The following is a 15,660-nucleotide window of genomic DNA, read 5'->3' as shown; positions in this document are numbered from 1 at the left end:
CCTGTCAGCCATGTTGTAGTTTTAGCGCTCCCATATGGAGTCGACTGACAGATATAAGTTAGAACTATAAGCTACTTTGTAACAGAAATTGTAACAGCAGAGGATGCATGTGCATGTACGAGCCAGTCTGACCCACAACAAGAGGATAGAGAAAAAGAAGGAACTGGACTGCAATGGACGGACTCGCGCAAAGCTCTTCGAGTAAAACTTTACCATATATGGAGATATCTCCTGACATCACAAATGGGAAATATGTCACAAATAGGGCAAATTCCAAATAGCCTGTTTGGAAGAAGTATGAAGGAAGGCAAGATTGTTTTATCAATTTCTCCGCCTTGCTTCTATGGTTTGATTTAAAATGTTCAGGACTTATGCAGACCCCAAATACACAACAGCAAGTACCAATAGGTAGGAAAGGTTAGTTCTGAAAAATAGGTCCCCTTTAAAGTCTGTTTAATCTGATAACAAGAGCAAATAAATGAATCGAAAGATTACTAGAATAATCCCGCTGAGGCCAAAACAATCTGGCAATTGGAACTGGTTGGTCTGTTTACAAAGAGCAGAGTTGTTGTGCCTTTGAGCAAGGCATCAACCTCCAAATTGCCCCCAAAGACTCTATTCTCCACATTAAGTTGAAGTTAAAGTGCCAATGATTGTCACACACACACACGAGGTGTGGCGAAATTATTCTCTGCATTTGACCCATCACCCTTGATCACCCCCTGGGAGGTGAGGGGAGCAGTGGGCAGCAGCAGTGCCGCGCCCGGGAATCATTTTTGGTGATTCAACCCCCAATTTTAACCCTTGATGCTGAGTGCCAAGCAGGGAGGTAATGGGTCCCATTTTTATAGTCTTTGGTATAACTCGGCCGGGGTTTGAAATGATCCTGAAAAAAAAATTAAAGATATGAACACAATGGATGCTAACAGTCATTGTCATTGTCATTGTGTGTTGTTGTGTAGATGAGATGTCAGAGAGTCGTCAGACCCACGTGACGCTACACGATATCGACCCCCAGGCGTTGGAGCAGCTGGTCCAGTACGCCTACACGGCAGAGATAGTTGTCGGGGAGGGTAATGTTCAGGTAAGGTAGATTTTTCAACATTCTGGCTGTTTTCCCACGTCCACCTGTAACCGCACCTTTCCTCAGACATTGCTTCCGGCGGCGAGCTTGCTGCAGCTCAACGGGGTGCGGGACGCCTGCTGCAAGTTCCTCCTCAGCCAACTGGACCCCTCCAACTGCCTGGGCATCCGAGGCTTTGCCGACACGCACTCCTGCAGCGATCTTCTCAAATCGGCGCACAAGTACGTCCTGCAGCACTTTGTGGAGGTCTCCAAGACGGAGGAGTTCATGCTACTGCCGCTGAAACAGGTGAGTGCAGGTGTTCCAATGCGTCTATTTAATGACAAACGACCACACTGTTTGAGAGGAGGGCTGCTGTAAACAAAGTACAATTTATAAAAATAAAACAAGAATAGCTCACATTTCCTGAATTTTGTCAAAGTAGCTCTTGATGAAAGCTGGAGCCCCTGCTGTAGACAGAAAAAACCCTGTGGAGACACAGTGGGCTATTGTAAATAAACGAGACCTTTGTTTTTCCTCAGCTCAGTGCATCTATCAAAATCAGTCCAAGTCTTGCTGAGCTGAGCTGCCATGGACTATTTTATCTGGCACGTCAGCTTTTTCTTAATCAGCAGCTTATTCCAGTCCAAAGCAGGGGTGTAGGGACCCTCGATATTGGAGAAAGACGCATTTGTCCCATCCAAAAAGATATACCTCTGAAGTATACATGCTTTTATTTTGAAAGCGCATCACAGCGTCATGTGACTTCCTTCACCAGCTCCGAGTGTGGGGACTGGAGACAGACAAAGAGCAAGCTGGATGGCGACACTGATGAGAACGTTGTCATGAATGGTGCTTGTTTATAACCAGGGCTGGACTGGGACTTAAAAATGGCCCTGGCATTTTTGGTCATGGCGGCCCACAATTATTATTTATACGATATACGGAGGCACACGACATACCAGAGGATATATGTGCGCCTAGTGTTGTTTCAAAAATGTTAATGAAGTGTAGTTAAAGTATAGTTTAAAAAGGTTTAGGTCAGGAGTCGGCAACCTTTACCAGTCAAAGAGCCATTTTGACCAGTTTCACAAATTAAAGAAAACAATGGGAGCCACAAAAATCTTTTGAAATTTAAAATGAAAAATCACTGCATACATTGCTTTGTGCTATGTATAAACCAAGGGTCTCAGACACGCGGCCCACACCTCAATATGAAAATTGAATGTTAGTGCGGCCCGCGGGTTTTTTATGAATGGCGCTTGACAGCGTCATACTTGTCAACCCTCCCGATTTTTCCAGCAGACTACTAATTTCAAGACAACTGTTCTATCGAACGTGCCGTGATGGTACAGCATTTAGCGCCCACTACAACCAGCGTGCCGGTCCAGCCACACGTTGTATGGGGCTTCTACTTGCTCACGTAAGTGACAGCAAGGCATACTTGGTCAACAACCACACAGGTTACACTGACGGTGGCGGTATAAAAAACTTTAACACTCTTACTAATAATGCGCCACACTGTGAATCCACACTAAACAAGAATGACAAACACATTTCGGGAGAACATCTGCACCTTAACACAACATAAACACAACGGAACAAATACCCAGAATCCCATGCAGCCCTAACTCTTCCGGGCTACATTATACACCCCCGCTACCAAACCCCGCCCACCTCAACCGACGCACGGGGGGGGTTTGGTGGTAGCAGGGGTGTATAATGTAGCCCGGAAGAGTCAGGGCTGCATGGGATTCTGGGTATTTGTTCTGTTGTGTTTATGTTGTGTTAAGGTGCAGATGTTCTCCCGAAATGTGTTTGTCATTCTTGTTTGGTTTTGGTTCAAAGTGTGGCGCATTATTAGTAAGAGTGTTAAAGTTGTTTTATATGGCCACCGTCAGTGTGACCTGTGTGGCTGTTGACCAAGTATGCCTTGCTGTCACTTACGTGTGCAAGCTGAAGATGCATATAACAAGAGGCTGGGCTGGCACGCTGTTAATACAGATTGTAGAAGGCACTAAATGCTGTACCATCATGGCACGCCCTTATTATTATTGTAAGGAATTGTAAGGGTGAAAATCGAAGAATGTTATTCCCGGGAGTTTTCTGCGAGAGGCACTGAAATCCGGAAGTCTCCCGGGAAAATCGGGGGGGGTTGGCAAGTATGTAACTGAGCCGCATCGGAGTGATCAAAGAGCCGCATGCGGCTCGGAAGCCGCGGGTTGCCGACCCCTGGTTTAGGTGAACAAAGAGATAATAGCTTATTTTGTACTTACATATTCTTTGACAAAAGGCTGCAAGGACCTTGGTGTTCTGAGGGAGACAGAAAGCAGAGATGAGGTCAGATATGCTAGATTCATCTGATATGGTCTCTTCTACAATTAAAATAAGAGCTATTCAGTGAACTCACAATGAAAGAAAAGGGACATATGTAAACTCCACATCAGGGTTCACTCCAAATATGCCCTAAGAAGAGGAGATGCCAGGTGGGTCAAGAGAACAGTGAGAATGAGGCTGTTTCAAACATTTACATTGACAGTATTGGTGTCTTTAAAATAATGCATTAATAGATGGTTGTATTTATTAGTCACTCTGTACAAGCAGTTGGCTGTACGACCATCCAGATGGACGTCAGCAAGAACACATAACAGTATAGTAAACTTACAAATGTGAAGTCCACATCCCTGCAACATAGCTGGGGGACAGGGCAGCCTTAAAGACAAATGGTTACAAAGACACTTTTTTTTTTTTAAAGAAACCAATAAATACAAATTACAGATAATTCAAAACAAGTTTTGTTTTTATGTGATCACAAACTAGTAGTTTGAAATTACACTGCATACACTGCATCCTACTCTTAGTTTCAAATTCAAATTTGTATAATGTTGTCCTTTTTAGACCAAAGTCATACTTTTTATGCAATAATTTTCAAATATCTATAGTAAGAGCTTCTCCTGGGAGGCAATACTTCTGCTTAAAAAAATACTTCTGGAAACAAAAGTGTAGCATTACACATTGCATGCAAATAAATAAACTCAAATAAATCAATAAAAGATACCAATAATCATTAAATAGTTATTAAAATCAATTAGATAAATAAAGTGCAAACTTAAAACTTCTGTTTTAAATAAAATACTGTACTGTAAATAAAAATGTATTATTGTACATTGTATGCAAATAAATAATCAAGTCCATTGTGGGGCCAGCAGGGGATTATCTTAAATGCAGACAAGTCAGCATATGGTACAATACAATCAGCAAGATAGGATGGAGCTAGACCGTTTAGTATTTTATACGTAAAGTAAAACCTTAAAGTCACATCTTAAGTGCAGAGGAAGCCAGTGCAGGTGAGTCAGTAGATAGATAGATAGTACGTTATTGATTCCTTCAGGAGAGTTCCCTCAGGCGTAATATGATCAAACTTTCTTGTTCTTGTCAAAAGTCTAGCAGCCGCATTTTGTACCAACTGTAATCTTTTAATGCTAGACATAGGGAGACCCGAAAATAATACGTTTACAGTTATCAAGACGAGACGTAACGAACTCATGAATAATGTTGTCAGCGTCGGTGGTGGACAAAATGGAACAAATTTTAGCGATATTACGGAGATGAAAGAAGTCCGTTTTAATAACACTCTTAATGTGTGAGTCAAATGAGAGAGTTGGGTTGAAGATAAGATTCTTTACCGAGTCGCTTTGTGTAATTGTTTGGTTGTCAAATGTTAAGGTGGTATTATTAAATAAATGTCGGTGTCTAGCAGGACCGATAATCAGCATTTCCGTTTTCTTTGTGTTGAGTTGCAAAAAGTTGCTGGACATCCATTGTTTAATTTCATTAAGACACGCCTCCAGCTGACTACAATGTGGCGTGTTGGTCAGCTTTAGGGGCATGTAGAGTTGGGTGTCATCAACATAACAGTGAAAGCTACCACCGTATTTGTGTATGATGTCACCGAGCGGCTGCATGTAGATGCTGAAGAGTGCAGGGCCAAGAACCGAACCCTGTGGAACTCCACACGTTACCTTAACATACTCCGAGGTCACATTGTTATGGGAGACACACTGCATCCTGTCAGTAAGATAGGAGTTAAACCAAGACAAGGCTAAGTCTGACATACCAATACGTGTTTTGATACGCTCTAATAAAATATTATGATCGACGGTATCGAAAGCAACGCTAAGATCAAGAAGCAGCAACATGGATGATTATGTGGCATGTCTGTGTCCGCCGGTGCTGCACCTGTCTTGTGATTAGTGGGCGGCACCAAATATAGCCTATAGAGCCTTGTGGATGACTGACTCATGCCTGTTCACTATGTGGTGTGTTGCATGGCCATTTCGTGTGCTTTGGTGCTTTGCGGAGGCGTGTGTTGCAAGTCAAGGGCTCCTGTCTCGAGGTTGCATTTGGGACCGGTCGATGGTCATTTCTGGCTCTCCCCATACTCCCGCTGTGTGCGGGCACAAGATCTGCAGCGGTACCACAAAGGCTGCCAACATAAAGAGCCGTTACTTTGCCCTTTGCTTTGTCCAGTGTGTCTTGGGCAGTCCTTCTCAAATAGTGGGGCGGCGCAGTGCGATGCCAGGGGGGACGCGTGTGACCTCGTGGAACATGCCGTACTAGAATATGACGAAGTGTCCTGTGTGTAGCGTTTGGCTTCACTGTGACTAAGGGGGGAGACGAGGAACGACTGGTGGGTTGTTTTCTTTAATGTTGATAAGGATACAATGTTATGCAGAGGTGTACTTACAACAATTTTATAGACAAAATATACTATTTATCGTCGCGGTGGAGAGTGGGGGGGTGCGAAATATTTTGTTCTTCCTGGAGGGGCGTTAAATATTTTCTTTGTAGGGGTGGGCGCAAATGAAAATAATTGAGAAGCACTGGTCCACACTAAAACCCCCCTCACCACGCAGCGATTGACCTCACGGAGCACTAATACCACGCACACTTCAGTGCGTCAAGTGAAGGCCGTGACTTATTTTAAATATCTCTTAGTGCAATGCAACATTTAGTTTGGTTGGTTTGCTTTTTTTCATTAGTTATTTTGTTTGCTGTTCGATCTAATTTTGTGTTATTTTGAAATTATTTACTTTTGCTATGCATTGATTTTCTTTTGTGTGATTATAATGACTGTCTTTTATTTTAATGCATTTTATTCATCCCTATAGGCCATATACTAGTGTATAGTATTGTAATAAATAGGGGTGTCAAAAAATTACATGTTTTTTTTTTAATCTGTTCTGTCCAGGCACTCAGACAAATCATATTGTTGATGTAGATTCCATATGTCTCTTGTTGCCTTATTTGTATTTGATTTCATTAAATATTTGGGTAGAATTTTATTAAACAAAACCAGATTTCTTTTAAGTATTTATCAAAGCTGTTTGTCTATTAGTCTGTAAGTGGCACCTAATGTTATTAAAAAAAGTATAGCTTTTGAATCGAGAATCGATTCTGAATCGAAATGTTACCCCAAAGAATCGAATCGAATCGTGTGATGCCCAAAGATTCACAGCCCTAGTAACAATATAAAATAAAGTGTTTATTTTTGTATTTAGCTCATGGTCTCGTTTGGTGTCTAAACCTGATGTGGCCTTAACACAAAATGTGTCCTAATTCTGGGTGCCATTTTATCCCCAGTGGCGTTGTCAGCTTTCGCTCCATTAAAATCATTAAAATTGAAGTATTGAATTTAACCGCTCCTGCCACATATATATATTAATGTTTAGAAACCATGTATTTTGAGTTAAGTCATCTTAATTCTCGCATGGTCACTTGTCCATTATTTAATTGCTAACTTCGTCAGTGTTCCCAAGTAACAAAATAAAGTACCGGTAATACAATGTTTTGTTATCCCCTTCCAGATAGCAAAATGCCCACACTAAAAAGGAGGAAACCGCAGCAGGACGTACCGGTACTGTTATTTTAAAAAGAGGAACGTCAGTGTGAGTAACGGTTACACGACAACACCTAAATATACTCGACCATTTATAAATATATATAAGATTATATTAGAAATTATGTGAAATTATGTCGTGCAGTAGAATGATAGTACATAGAGTAGTGAGGCAGGTGAAGTAATGAAAGGTGGACTAAGGAAGCTCAGGTGAGGTCATGAATGAAATATATATTAGACTGTTATTAGTTTTAATAAAGTCAGGGAAGAGAAGAGAATGTCATGTAGGGCTTCTGGTTGTAAGGAAAGATTTAAAAATCATATTATTGATTATAATAAGAAAGGAGAACAACTGATGACTGGTGTCAATTTTTTTTTTTTTTTTTTAAAGGCCTTCTGAAACCCACTACTACCGACCACGCAGTCTGATAGTTTATATATCAATGATGAAATCTTAACATTGCAACACATGCCAATACGGCCGGGTTAACTAATAAAGTGCAATTTTAAATTTCCTGCGAAACTTCCGGTTGAAAACGTCTAGGTATGATGACGTATGCGCGTGACGTCGATGGTTGAAACGGAAGTATTGGGACGCCATTGTATCCAATACAAAAAGCTCAGTTTTCATCGCAAAATTCCACAGTATTCTGGACATCTGTGTTGGTGAATCTTTTGCAATTTCTTTAATGAATAATGGAGACTGCAAAGAAGAAAGCTGTAGATGCGATCGGTGTATTAGCGTCTGGCTACAGCAACACAACCAGGAGGACTTTGACTTGGATAGCAGACGCGCTATCCGACGCTAGCCGCCAACCGCATCGATGATCGGGTGAAGTCCTTCGTCGCTCTGTCGATCGCTGGAACGCAGGTGAGCCTCGGTGTTGATGAGCAGATGAGGGTTGGCGTAGGTGGAGAGCTAATGTTTTTATCATAGCTCTGTCGAGGTCCGTAGCTAAGTTAGATTCAATGGCGTCGTTAGCAACAGCATTGTTAAGCTTCGCCAGGCTGGAAAGCATTAACCGTGTAGTTTCAGGTCCATGGTTTAATAGTATTGTTGATTTTCTGTCTATCCTTCCAGTCAGGGGTTTATTTCTTTTGTTTCTATCTGCAGTTAAGCCCGATGCTATCACGTTAGCTCCGTAGCTAAAGTGCTTCACCGATGTACTGTTGTGGAGATAAAAGTCACTGTGAATGTCCATTTCGTGTTCTCGACTCTCATTTTCAAGAGGATATAGTATCCGAAGTGGTTTAAAATACAAATCCGTGATCCACAATAGAAAAAGGAGAGAGTGTGGAATCCAATGAGCCCTTGTACCTAAGTTACGGTCAGAGCGAAAAAAGATGCGTCCTGCACTGCACTCTAGTCCTTCACTCTCACGTTCCTCATCCACAAATCTTTCATCCTGGCTCAAATTAATGGGGTAATCGTCGCTTTCTCGGTCCCAATCGCTCTCGCTGCTGATGTAAACAATGGGGAAATGTGAGGAGACTTTCAACTTGTGACGTCACGCTACTTCCGGTACAGGCAAGGCTTTTTTTTATCAGCGACCAAAAGTTGCTAACTTTATCGTCGATGTTCTCTACTAAATCTTTCAGCAAAAATATGGCAATATCGCGAAATGATTAAGTATGACACATAGAATGGATCTGCTATCCCTGTTTAAATAAAATAAAAAAATTTCAGTAGGCCTTTAAGATACATTGGATTTGTGATAATGTAATCATTTCTACAGTATTATAGGGTTTGGTTAATGTTTTTATGAAGTTAAATACTGATATATTATTATTATATGTAATGTTGTCTGTTGTAAATATGTTAATGCCATGCAGGAACATCCCAGCTTGAGGCAGGGAGCAAACCGTAAAAAAGAGTAACATATAACAGTGGATATTTTACAAGAGTTGACAAAAATGGTGTTGCTTGCTTGCTTGTAGAAAATGCAGTTCAGTGGAATTGTGTGAGAATGTCACTTTTGCCACACCCAAAATTCATGGACACTTAGTTTCTGTCAAGTTTCCCAGTGCTTTGGCAAAATACCAAGCAGACAACAGGCGTACGTACGCGCATGTCCCCCCCCCAATCTGGAACTCGTTCCTACGCCCTTGGTCCGAAGGTTCTATATTGCTTCTGTAAGGCATCCATTTCATCCTCAATTAGAATCCTGTAGTGTTACCAGACAGAGTGAGGTTTCAATGTGTGAGGTGGTACCTCAGCAGACAAGCAGCAGTTTGATAAAGATAAAGAAAAACTTTTTTTTTTTTTAATCTAAGATAATTTCAAAGACAGTGTTCTCCTTGATTATTGCAGGGTCCCGTTCTAAAACCCCACCCGTAGCAGGTGAATTCCCACGAGGTATGGACACTATTTTATGAGTAGAGAGACTACAATATGGTGGGGACTTTGACACACTCTTTACTTCTAAGCTCAGGTCATCATCAAAGACAGCACAAAGATGACAAGTATTTTGTTTTGCATGCACTACTTATGTTCAGGGCTTCACGGTGGCAGAGGGGTTAGTGCATCTGCCTCACAATACGAAGGTCCTGAGTAGTCTTGGGTTCAATCCCGGCCTCGGGATCTTTCTGTGTGGAGTTTGCATGTTCTCCCCGTGACTGCGTGGGTTCCCTCCGGGTACTCCGGCTTCCTCCCACTTCCAAAGACATGCACCTGGGGATAAGTTGATTGGCAACACTAAATTGGCCCTAGTGTGTGGATATGAGTGTGAATGTTGTCTGTCTATCTGTGTTGGCCCTGCGATGAGGTGGCGACTTGTCCAGGGTGTACCCCGCCTTCCGCCCGATTGTAGCTGAGATAGGCTCCAGCGCCCCCCGCGACCCCAAAGGGAATAAGCGGTAGAAAATGGATGGATGGATGGATACTTATGTTCAAAAGAATAGAACAGGTGGCTGTCAATATTGACAGACGACTTGCTAAAAGTGGCGGTTTAGGTAAAGGATACGGTTGTATAGGACCTGGCCATATATGTCATGGTTTGCCTATGTCAAGGGTCGGCAACCCAAAATGTTGAAAGAGCCATATTGGACCAAAAATACAAAAAAGTAATCTGGAGCCGCAAAAAATTAAAAGACTTGTATAAGTGTTATAATGATGGCAACACATTATGTAAGTGGCTAATTAACTACATTAGCTATATTATCAAAATGATTGGGTCGCAGGCTGAACAAATCTTCGTTGACAGAAATGTTGAAATGTAATATTTATTCTACACATTTTTACAACATTGGAAAATATTAGTAAAACTTTTCAGAGGGTGAGATAACTCCTGGAAATGACTGTCTTAGAATGGCCAAAGGTATAGATGTGTGTGTCCAAGTTAAAGGAAACGGCAGGCTGTCTTCTTCCAATGAAAGCTGGGTAACGTTTGCTGTGGTCTGGAACAACATGGCACACTAACAACCATCAGAAAGGCAACCAATATTACATACAGATAATGTGTCATGAAACATGGAAAAATTTATTAAATACACAGAGGATATAAGTAAAGGAAATGAAATGAGATCAAATATATCTACAATGAGGCATAATGATGCAATATGTACATACAGCTAGTCTAAATAGCATGTTAGTATCGATTCGCTTGCAGTCATGCAGTGACCAAATATGCCTGATTAGCACTCCATAACAAGTCAATAATATCAACAAAGCTCTCCTTTGTGCATTCATGCACAGTATAAAACTTTTGGTGGAGAAAATGAGACAAAGAAGGAGTGGCATAAAACACGTCTTTCCGTGGCAGCGTCGAAGAAAGTTACACATGTAAACAAACTGTTGAGTCACAGTCCACACAACGGTGAGTTCAAGGATCGCTGAAATTAGTATGACAAAACGGTGCTCGCCAAATACTCTCATCAGTGAAGCATAAATACAAACATATTAAACGGTCTATGTCTTAGTCAATGTTACATGTATGTGCTCATAAACAAGCTATGTCAGTTACATAGAAATTCATAACATCAGGTACTCAAATCTAAAAGTACTTTGAAATCTGCAATGCACAGTGACCGTAGTAGGTGAACCCCGAGAAATGTATAGGGCATGGAACAATGTTTGGTAACTTCAACTTGATAGACGCCACCTACACACCTCACTATAAAGCACTAGCAGCATGTGATTTCTCCCAGACAATCAGTGAAGAAAGGTAATCAGATAAAGGTATATTATCCTGGCATACAGTGTATAATTACTATAACTATATCACAACTGTTTCAATGAGGCCTCACTATCCAAATTCCGCGCACAAAAATAAAAAAGCAGCTGTTATGCACTGTCAGCCCCTATGACATTTAGGCACTATATGGGTGTATGACGCAAAGCTTTACTCTCCCAGGATTCAATGGGTGTGTCCCTGCAGTTCATGAAAACAATGGCGTTTAAGCTGCTGCTGTAATGGCAAATTAAAAATAGACGTTTGCTAGATTTTTACAAGCCCATTCTGTCTGCAGCTCCTGTGCGGCTATCACAAAACTGCACCAGACCTGGATGAATTAATATGCCTCTGGTGTAAAAGAAGAAGTGTATTTGTCTTTCTTTGAGTAACAATATAATAATACAATTAATGAATATTTTAATTATTTACATTTTACTCTATATTTAATATTAGGTGGCCATTTTAAATAAAAAGGGCATGATTTCTTTTTACAATCCCCATCCTCCAGGCCTGGTAAACAAAGTGGATTAGTGCATAGGCTGCTAACTGCTGCCCTCATCTGACCAAGCAGCAGCAGCAGCTGTCTGCAGCCCCAGCTTCCTCTGGGAACAGTGCCAGCCAGCCACTCAGACTGCAGCACTCCATATACCACCACAGACTGTGTGCCTGCATGTGTGTGTGTGTGTGTGTATATACAGTGCATTCATTCCTCTGATAATTCCATGCACTTGTGCAGTGAATTTGGACACATAGTTCAGGCCACAATCTGGGGCGTAGCACCAATTCTGTTCCTCCACACACAAGACTTCTCCAACCCCTCCATCCCACCTTAAACCCAATGTCACTGCCCCATACACACACTTGGTATGTTTACATGCACTAAAAGCTAACTATCACATGTTTTTTGGTTGAAATACTTGGTATATTTGGTTTTAATACAAACAATACAGACAACTTTAATATAAAGTATATCGAGAATAGTTATATAACTTGTCATTATTCACACAAATATGATTAAAGTCTTTCAAGTTTTCTTTTCTGACGGCTTAAATTTCATGGAGACTAACTGATACACATAGGATTATAATAATATATTGTTATTACTTACCGTAATAATTATATTATTAGTGCATCTGTGGGAGTTATGTCTCCACCTGTCTTTAAAATCTATTAATGCCTTTGTTTGTAATTTTAATCGAGGGTCTTCGAACGCACCACGGTTATGGGCAATGAGATGCAAAAGTGAAAGTTGTACATAATTTTCTCCTATACTGCCACAGGTAGATTTATTACATTTTTACCATTCTTCTATCACCTCATCCTTGTTCCAAAAAGCTAGTGCTGTTAGTGTTCATTCTGAAAGGCGACCTTTGATGACGTTATGAAGTTAGGTTTGCTGCTATCCAGGTGGAACGAACCATTTCATATTTTTGATAGGGGCTGTAGGTAGTCTAAGACATTCTTAATTTGATTCTACTGTAAATGTATACCAACATTTATGACGTATTTTTTTAAACTTAGATATTTAAATGGCAGAATAAAAAATCTGTCCCCCATCTTTGCTGGGGGCAGTGGTACGACATCTTTACTTATGCCTGCACTTCGACGAACCTGGCCACAACAATGCGGACACTTGCATATAATGCAGAGCAGTTGTACACCACCACAATCACAAAAATAAATGTTTTTAAATGAGTGCCATTCTGGCAGTGTGATTTAAAAGCAGAATGTAGGAGACAGTTTTTGCATTGGTTCTCATTATTTTTTGTGGGTACGTCACATGTTGTGTATTGTGTGTTGGCAGAAATACCTAGAAACTACCTGGCCAAGACTTGAGGTGGATGGAACATGGAAGCACCAAACTCAACAAGATATGTGTTTTTGTCATTGTTCTTCATCAAGTTTTGTCCCTACAGGTACTGGATCTTATTTCTAGTGACAACCTGAACGTTCCATCCGAAGAAGAAGTGTACCGGGCTGTGCTAAGCTGGGTTAAACATGACGTAGATGGGCGCCGGCCACATGTTCCATGGGTAGGACTCATTTTAAGCTCACCTTAGAGTATAGGTGTCCAAAGTGTGGCTGTGAGGCCATTTATGATCTGCAGCTAATGTTTTAACACCCCGTGGCAAATTCTAAAAATACTGTTAAAAAACAAACATTAAAAAAGTTAAATAAAAGGGTGAAAAGTAATGAGAAACATTTTCAATGTTGACTTTAATTATCCAAATCTGCATTGCAGGTTTTCTTTGCTTTAAAGCTGTAATTGCAAAAAAAATAAAATAAAGATTATAAAAATTAATTATTGACCTATTGAAAGCTCCAATTACGGTACTTCACATCAAAAATTAAAAAAATTTCCCCATTTTGGGGGGGAAATAATGCATATTTTGTGTGTTTGTCATATGAAAAAACTAAGTTTTCTTTGTCAAAAAGAGCAAAAAACAAACACAACTTGAAATAAACTTGTAAAGAAAAAACTTATAATCGACGGTTAGATCTGAAGAGACTGAAGAGAGATTTAAGCGTTGAAAGTGGAGAAAAAAAATATGATTTATGACTTATTTTTAACCATTTAATGAATGGGGCCCTTTTGGATCCCGAAGAATTTTAGTGGGATTTTTTTCCAAAAACTGTCCTTGTTAAAAAAATTATGCGAAATTAAAATAAATGTTGTAAATGATTGACTTGTTTAAGGATCCAATTACTTTGTATCAAATATTCCACTTTGAATAGTTTTGAGGGAAAATATTGGATATTTTGTCTTCTTGCCTTAAAAAACAGGATTTTGACAAAAAGGACAGAAAACATTAAAAAAACACTTCATATTGACAGATAGATCTGAAGTTGATCGAGCGATTTAAACGTAGAATTTAAAAAAATCTATATGACTTATTTTTAACGTTTTTATTCCAGGTCCCCGGGACCAAATTTGAAAGCCCTAAAGGTTAAAACAATATTTATATTGTATTGGTTTTAAAAAGGAAAAATAACAAAATGACACCCGCCTGCTTTAATTTTTTTAGTGTGTGGCCCTCATTGGAAAAGGTTTGGACACCCCTGCATTTGATGATCTGTTAGATCGCACTCATCCAGTTCTACTCACCCAAATGATGCTGTCCTCGCCAGTTGATGAAGTGCGTGCGGCTGCCGCTGCTGAGGCGAGACTTCCTCATTAGCAATGTGGACACGGAGCTGATGGTGCGTCATCACTCCGAGTGCAAGGACCTGCTGATCGAGGCGCTGAAGTATCACCTGATGCCCGAGCAGAGAGGCGTGCTCAGTAACAGCCGGACGCGGCCACGGCGCTGCGAGGGTGCCAGCCCTGTGCTCTTCGCTGTCGGTCAGAGATGAACTCAAAGCAACACATCCAATTACAAACGGACAAACTGTTGAGTATTTGAACGTTGTTATGCGTGCGTGTGTTGATCTCCAGGTGGCGGCAGTCTGTTTGCCATTCATGGAGACTGTGAGGCATACGATACCAGGACGGACCGCTGGCACATGGTGGCATCCATGTCCACTCGGCGGGCCCGGGTGGGTGTGGCAGCCATCGGGAACAGACTCTATGCTGTTGGAGGGTGAGTTTCAAACTTTACTGTAACAGTTGATGAGCACTGACACAATAAATAAGTTGAGCATGTTCTTGTTTTACATAATCTGACATTATCATAATGTGAACATCTTTATCCAAATTTTCGATAATTTAACTCTAACTTTGTTTAAATCCCCACAGGTATGACGGTACCTCAGACCTGGCAACTGTTGAGTCGTATGACCCCATCACTAACTCCTGGCAACCGGAGGTTTCCATGGGAACGCGGCGGAGCTGTTTAGGCGTGGCGGTCTTGCATGGGCTGCTGTATGCTGCCGGGGGTTATGATGGAGCTTCGTGTCTTAATAGGTACACACACATTCTTGTATTAGTACCTTCCTGAGACCTCCGAAAAATGCCTCTTTAGGACCACCCTTTCTAGACATATCAAGATTTGTATTTACAACATTAATAATATATACATACTATGCAAATATAAAAAAGGTAAGCTTTTAGTTAATTATTTTTTGTTATAGTTTTTTGTTTAATTGGTTTTTAATCTTCATTATTGACTTCAAGTTATTACAATATGTCTCTATATCAGTGGTTCTTAACCTGGGTTCGATCGAACCCTAGGGGTTCGGTGAGTCGGCCTCAGGGGTTCGGCGGAGCATCTGCCGCGGAGGTCAAGACAAACCCGACTCATCGTGTAAATAAAAACTTCTCCCTATCGGCGTATTATGGATACCCCTGAACTATGTTCCCTCTAATTTTTCATCGGATTTGCAGGTGTGTAATTTGTTGTGAGTTTATGCAGTGTGTTGGTTTTGCTCTTTGAACAAGGTGATGTTCATGCACGGTTAATTTTGTGCATCAGTAAAAAAACATATAACTTTGTCTTGAATTGGAAAAAAAAAACATTTTATTTTTCACTAAAGAAGGGTTCGGTGAATGCGCATATGAGGGGTTCGGTACCTCCAACAAGGTTAAG

The 15,660-nt window shown here is 40.8% G+C and overlaps 1 protein-coding gene and 1 long non-coding RNA gene across 3 annotated transcripts in view; one reads left to right on the top strand and one right to left on the bottom strand.

Moving 5' to 3' along the window:
* Window positions 1-15,660, top strand: part of klhl17 (kelch-like family member 17) — a 28,596-nt gene that overhangs the window by 7,177 nt on the left and 5,759 nt on the right. Inside the window, exons 3-9 of one of the 2 annotated variants that reach the window (XM_061977058.1) lie at window positions 963-1,084; window positions 1,151-1,372; window positions 12,939-12,971; window positions 13,051-13,167; window positions 14,264-14,477; window positions 14,571-14,715; window positions 14,871-15,038. In XM_061977058.1, the coding sequence (XP_061833042.1) occupies window positions 963-1,084; window positions 1,151-1,372; window positions 12,939-12,971; window positions 13,051-13,167; window positions 14,264-14,477; window positions 14,571-14,715; window positions 14,871-15,038 (1,021 nt within the window). The remainder of the gene's footprint in view (window positions 1-962; window positions 1,085-1,150; window positions 1,373-12,938; window positions 12,972-13,050; window positions 13,168-14,263; window positions 14,478-14,570; window positions 14,716-14,870; window positions 15,039-15,660) is intronic. The other variant, XM_061977065.1, reaches the window with a different exon arrangement.
* On the bottom strand, window positions 193-14,717 carry LOC133617231 (uncharacterized). The gene is made up of 5 exons (XR_009816959.2): window positions 14,241-14,717; window positions 3,474-3,529; window positions 3,340-3,376; window positions 1,485-1,551; window positions 193-1,396 (listed from the first exon to the last, which is right to left on the bottom strand). It is a non-coding gene; the product is annotated as an uncharacterized lncRNA (long non-coding RNA).

Source organism: Nerophis lumbriciformis, linkage group LG01 (assembly GCF_033978685.3).
Source record: "Nerophis lumbriciformis linkage group LG01, RoL_Nlum_v2.1, whole genome shotgun sequence".
Lineage (NCBI taxonomy): Eukaryota > Metazoa > Chordata > Actinopteri > Syngnathiformes > Syngnathidae > Nerophis > Nerophis lumbriciformis.
This window is presented reverse-complemented; position numbering and strand designations above follow the sequence as displayed.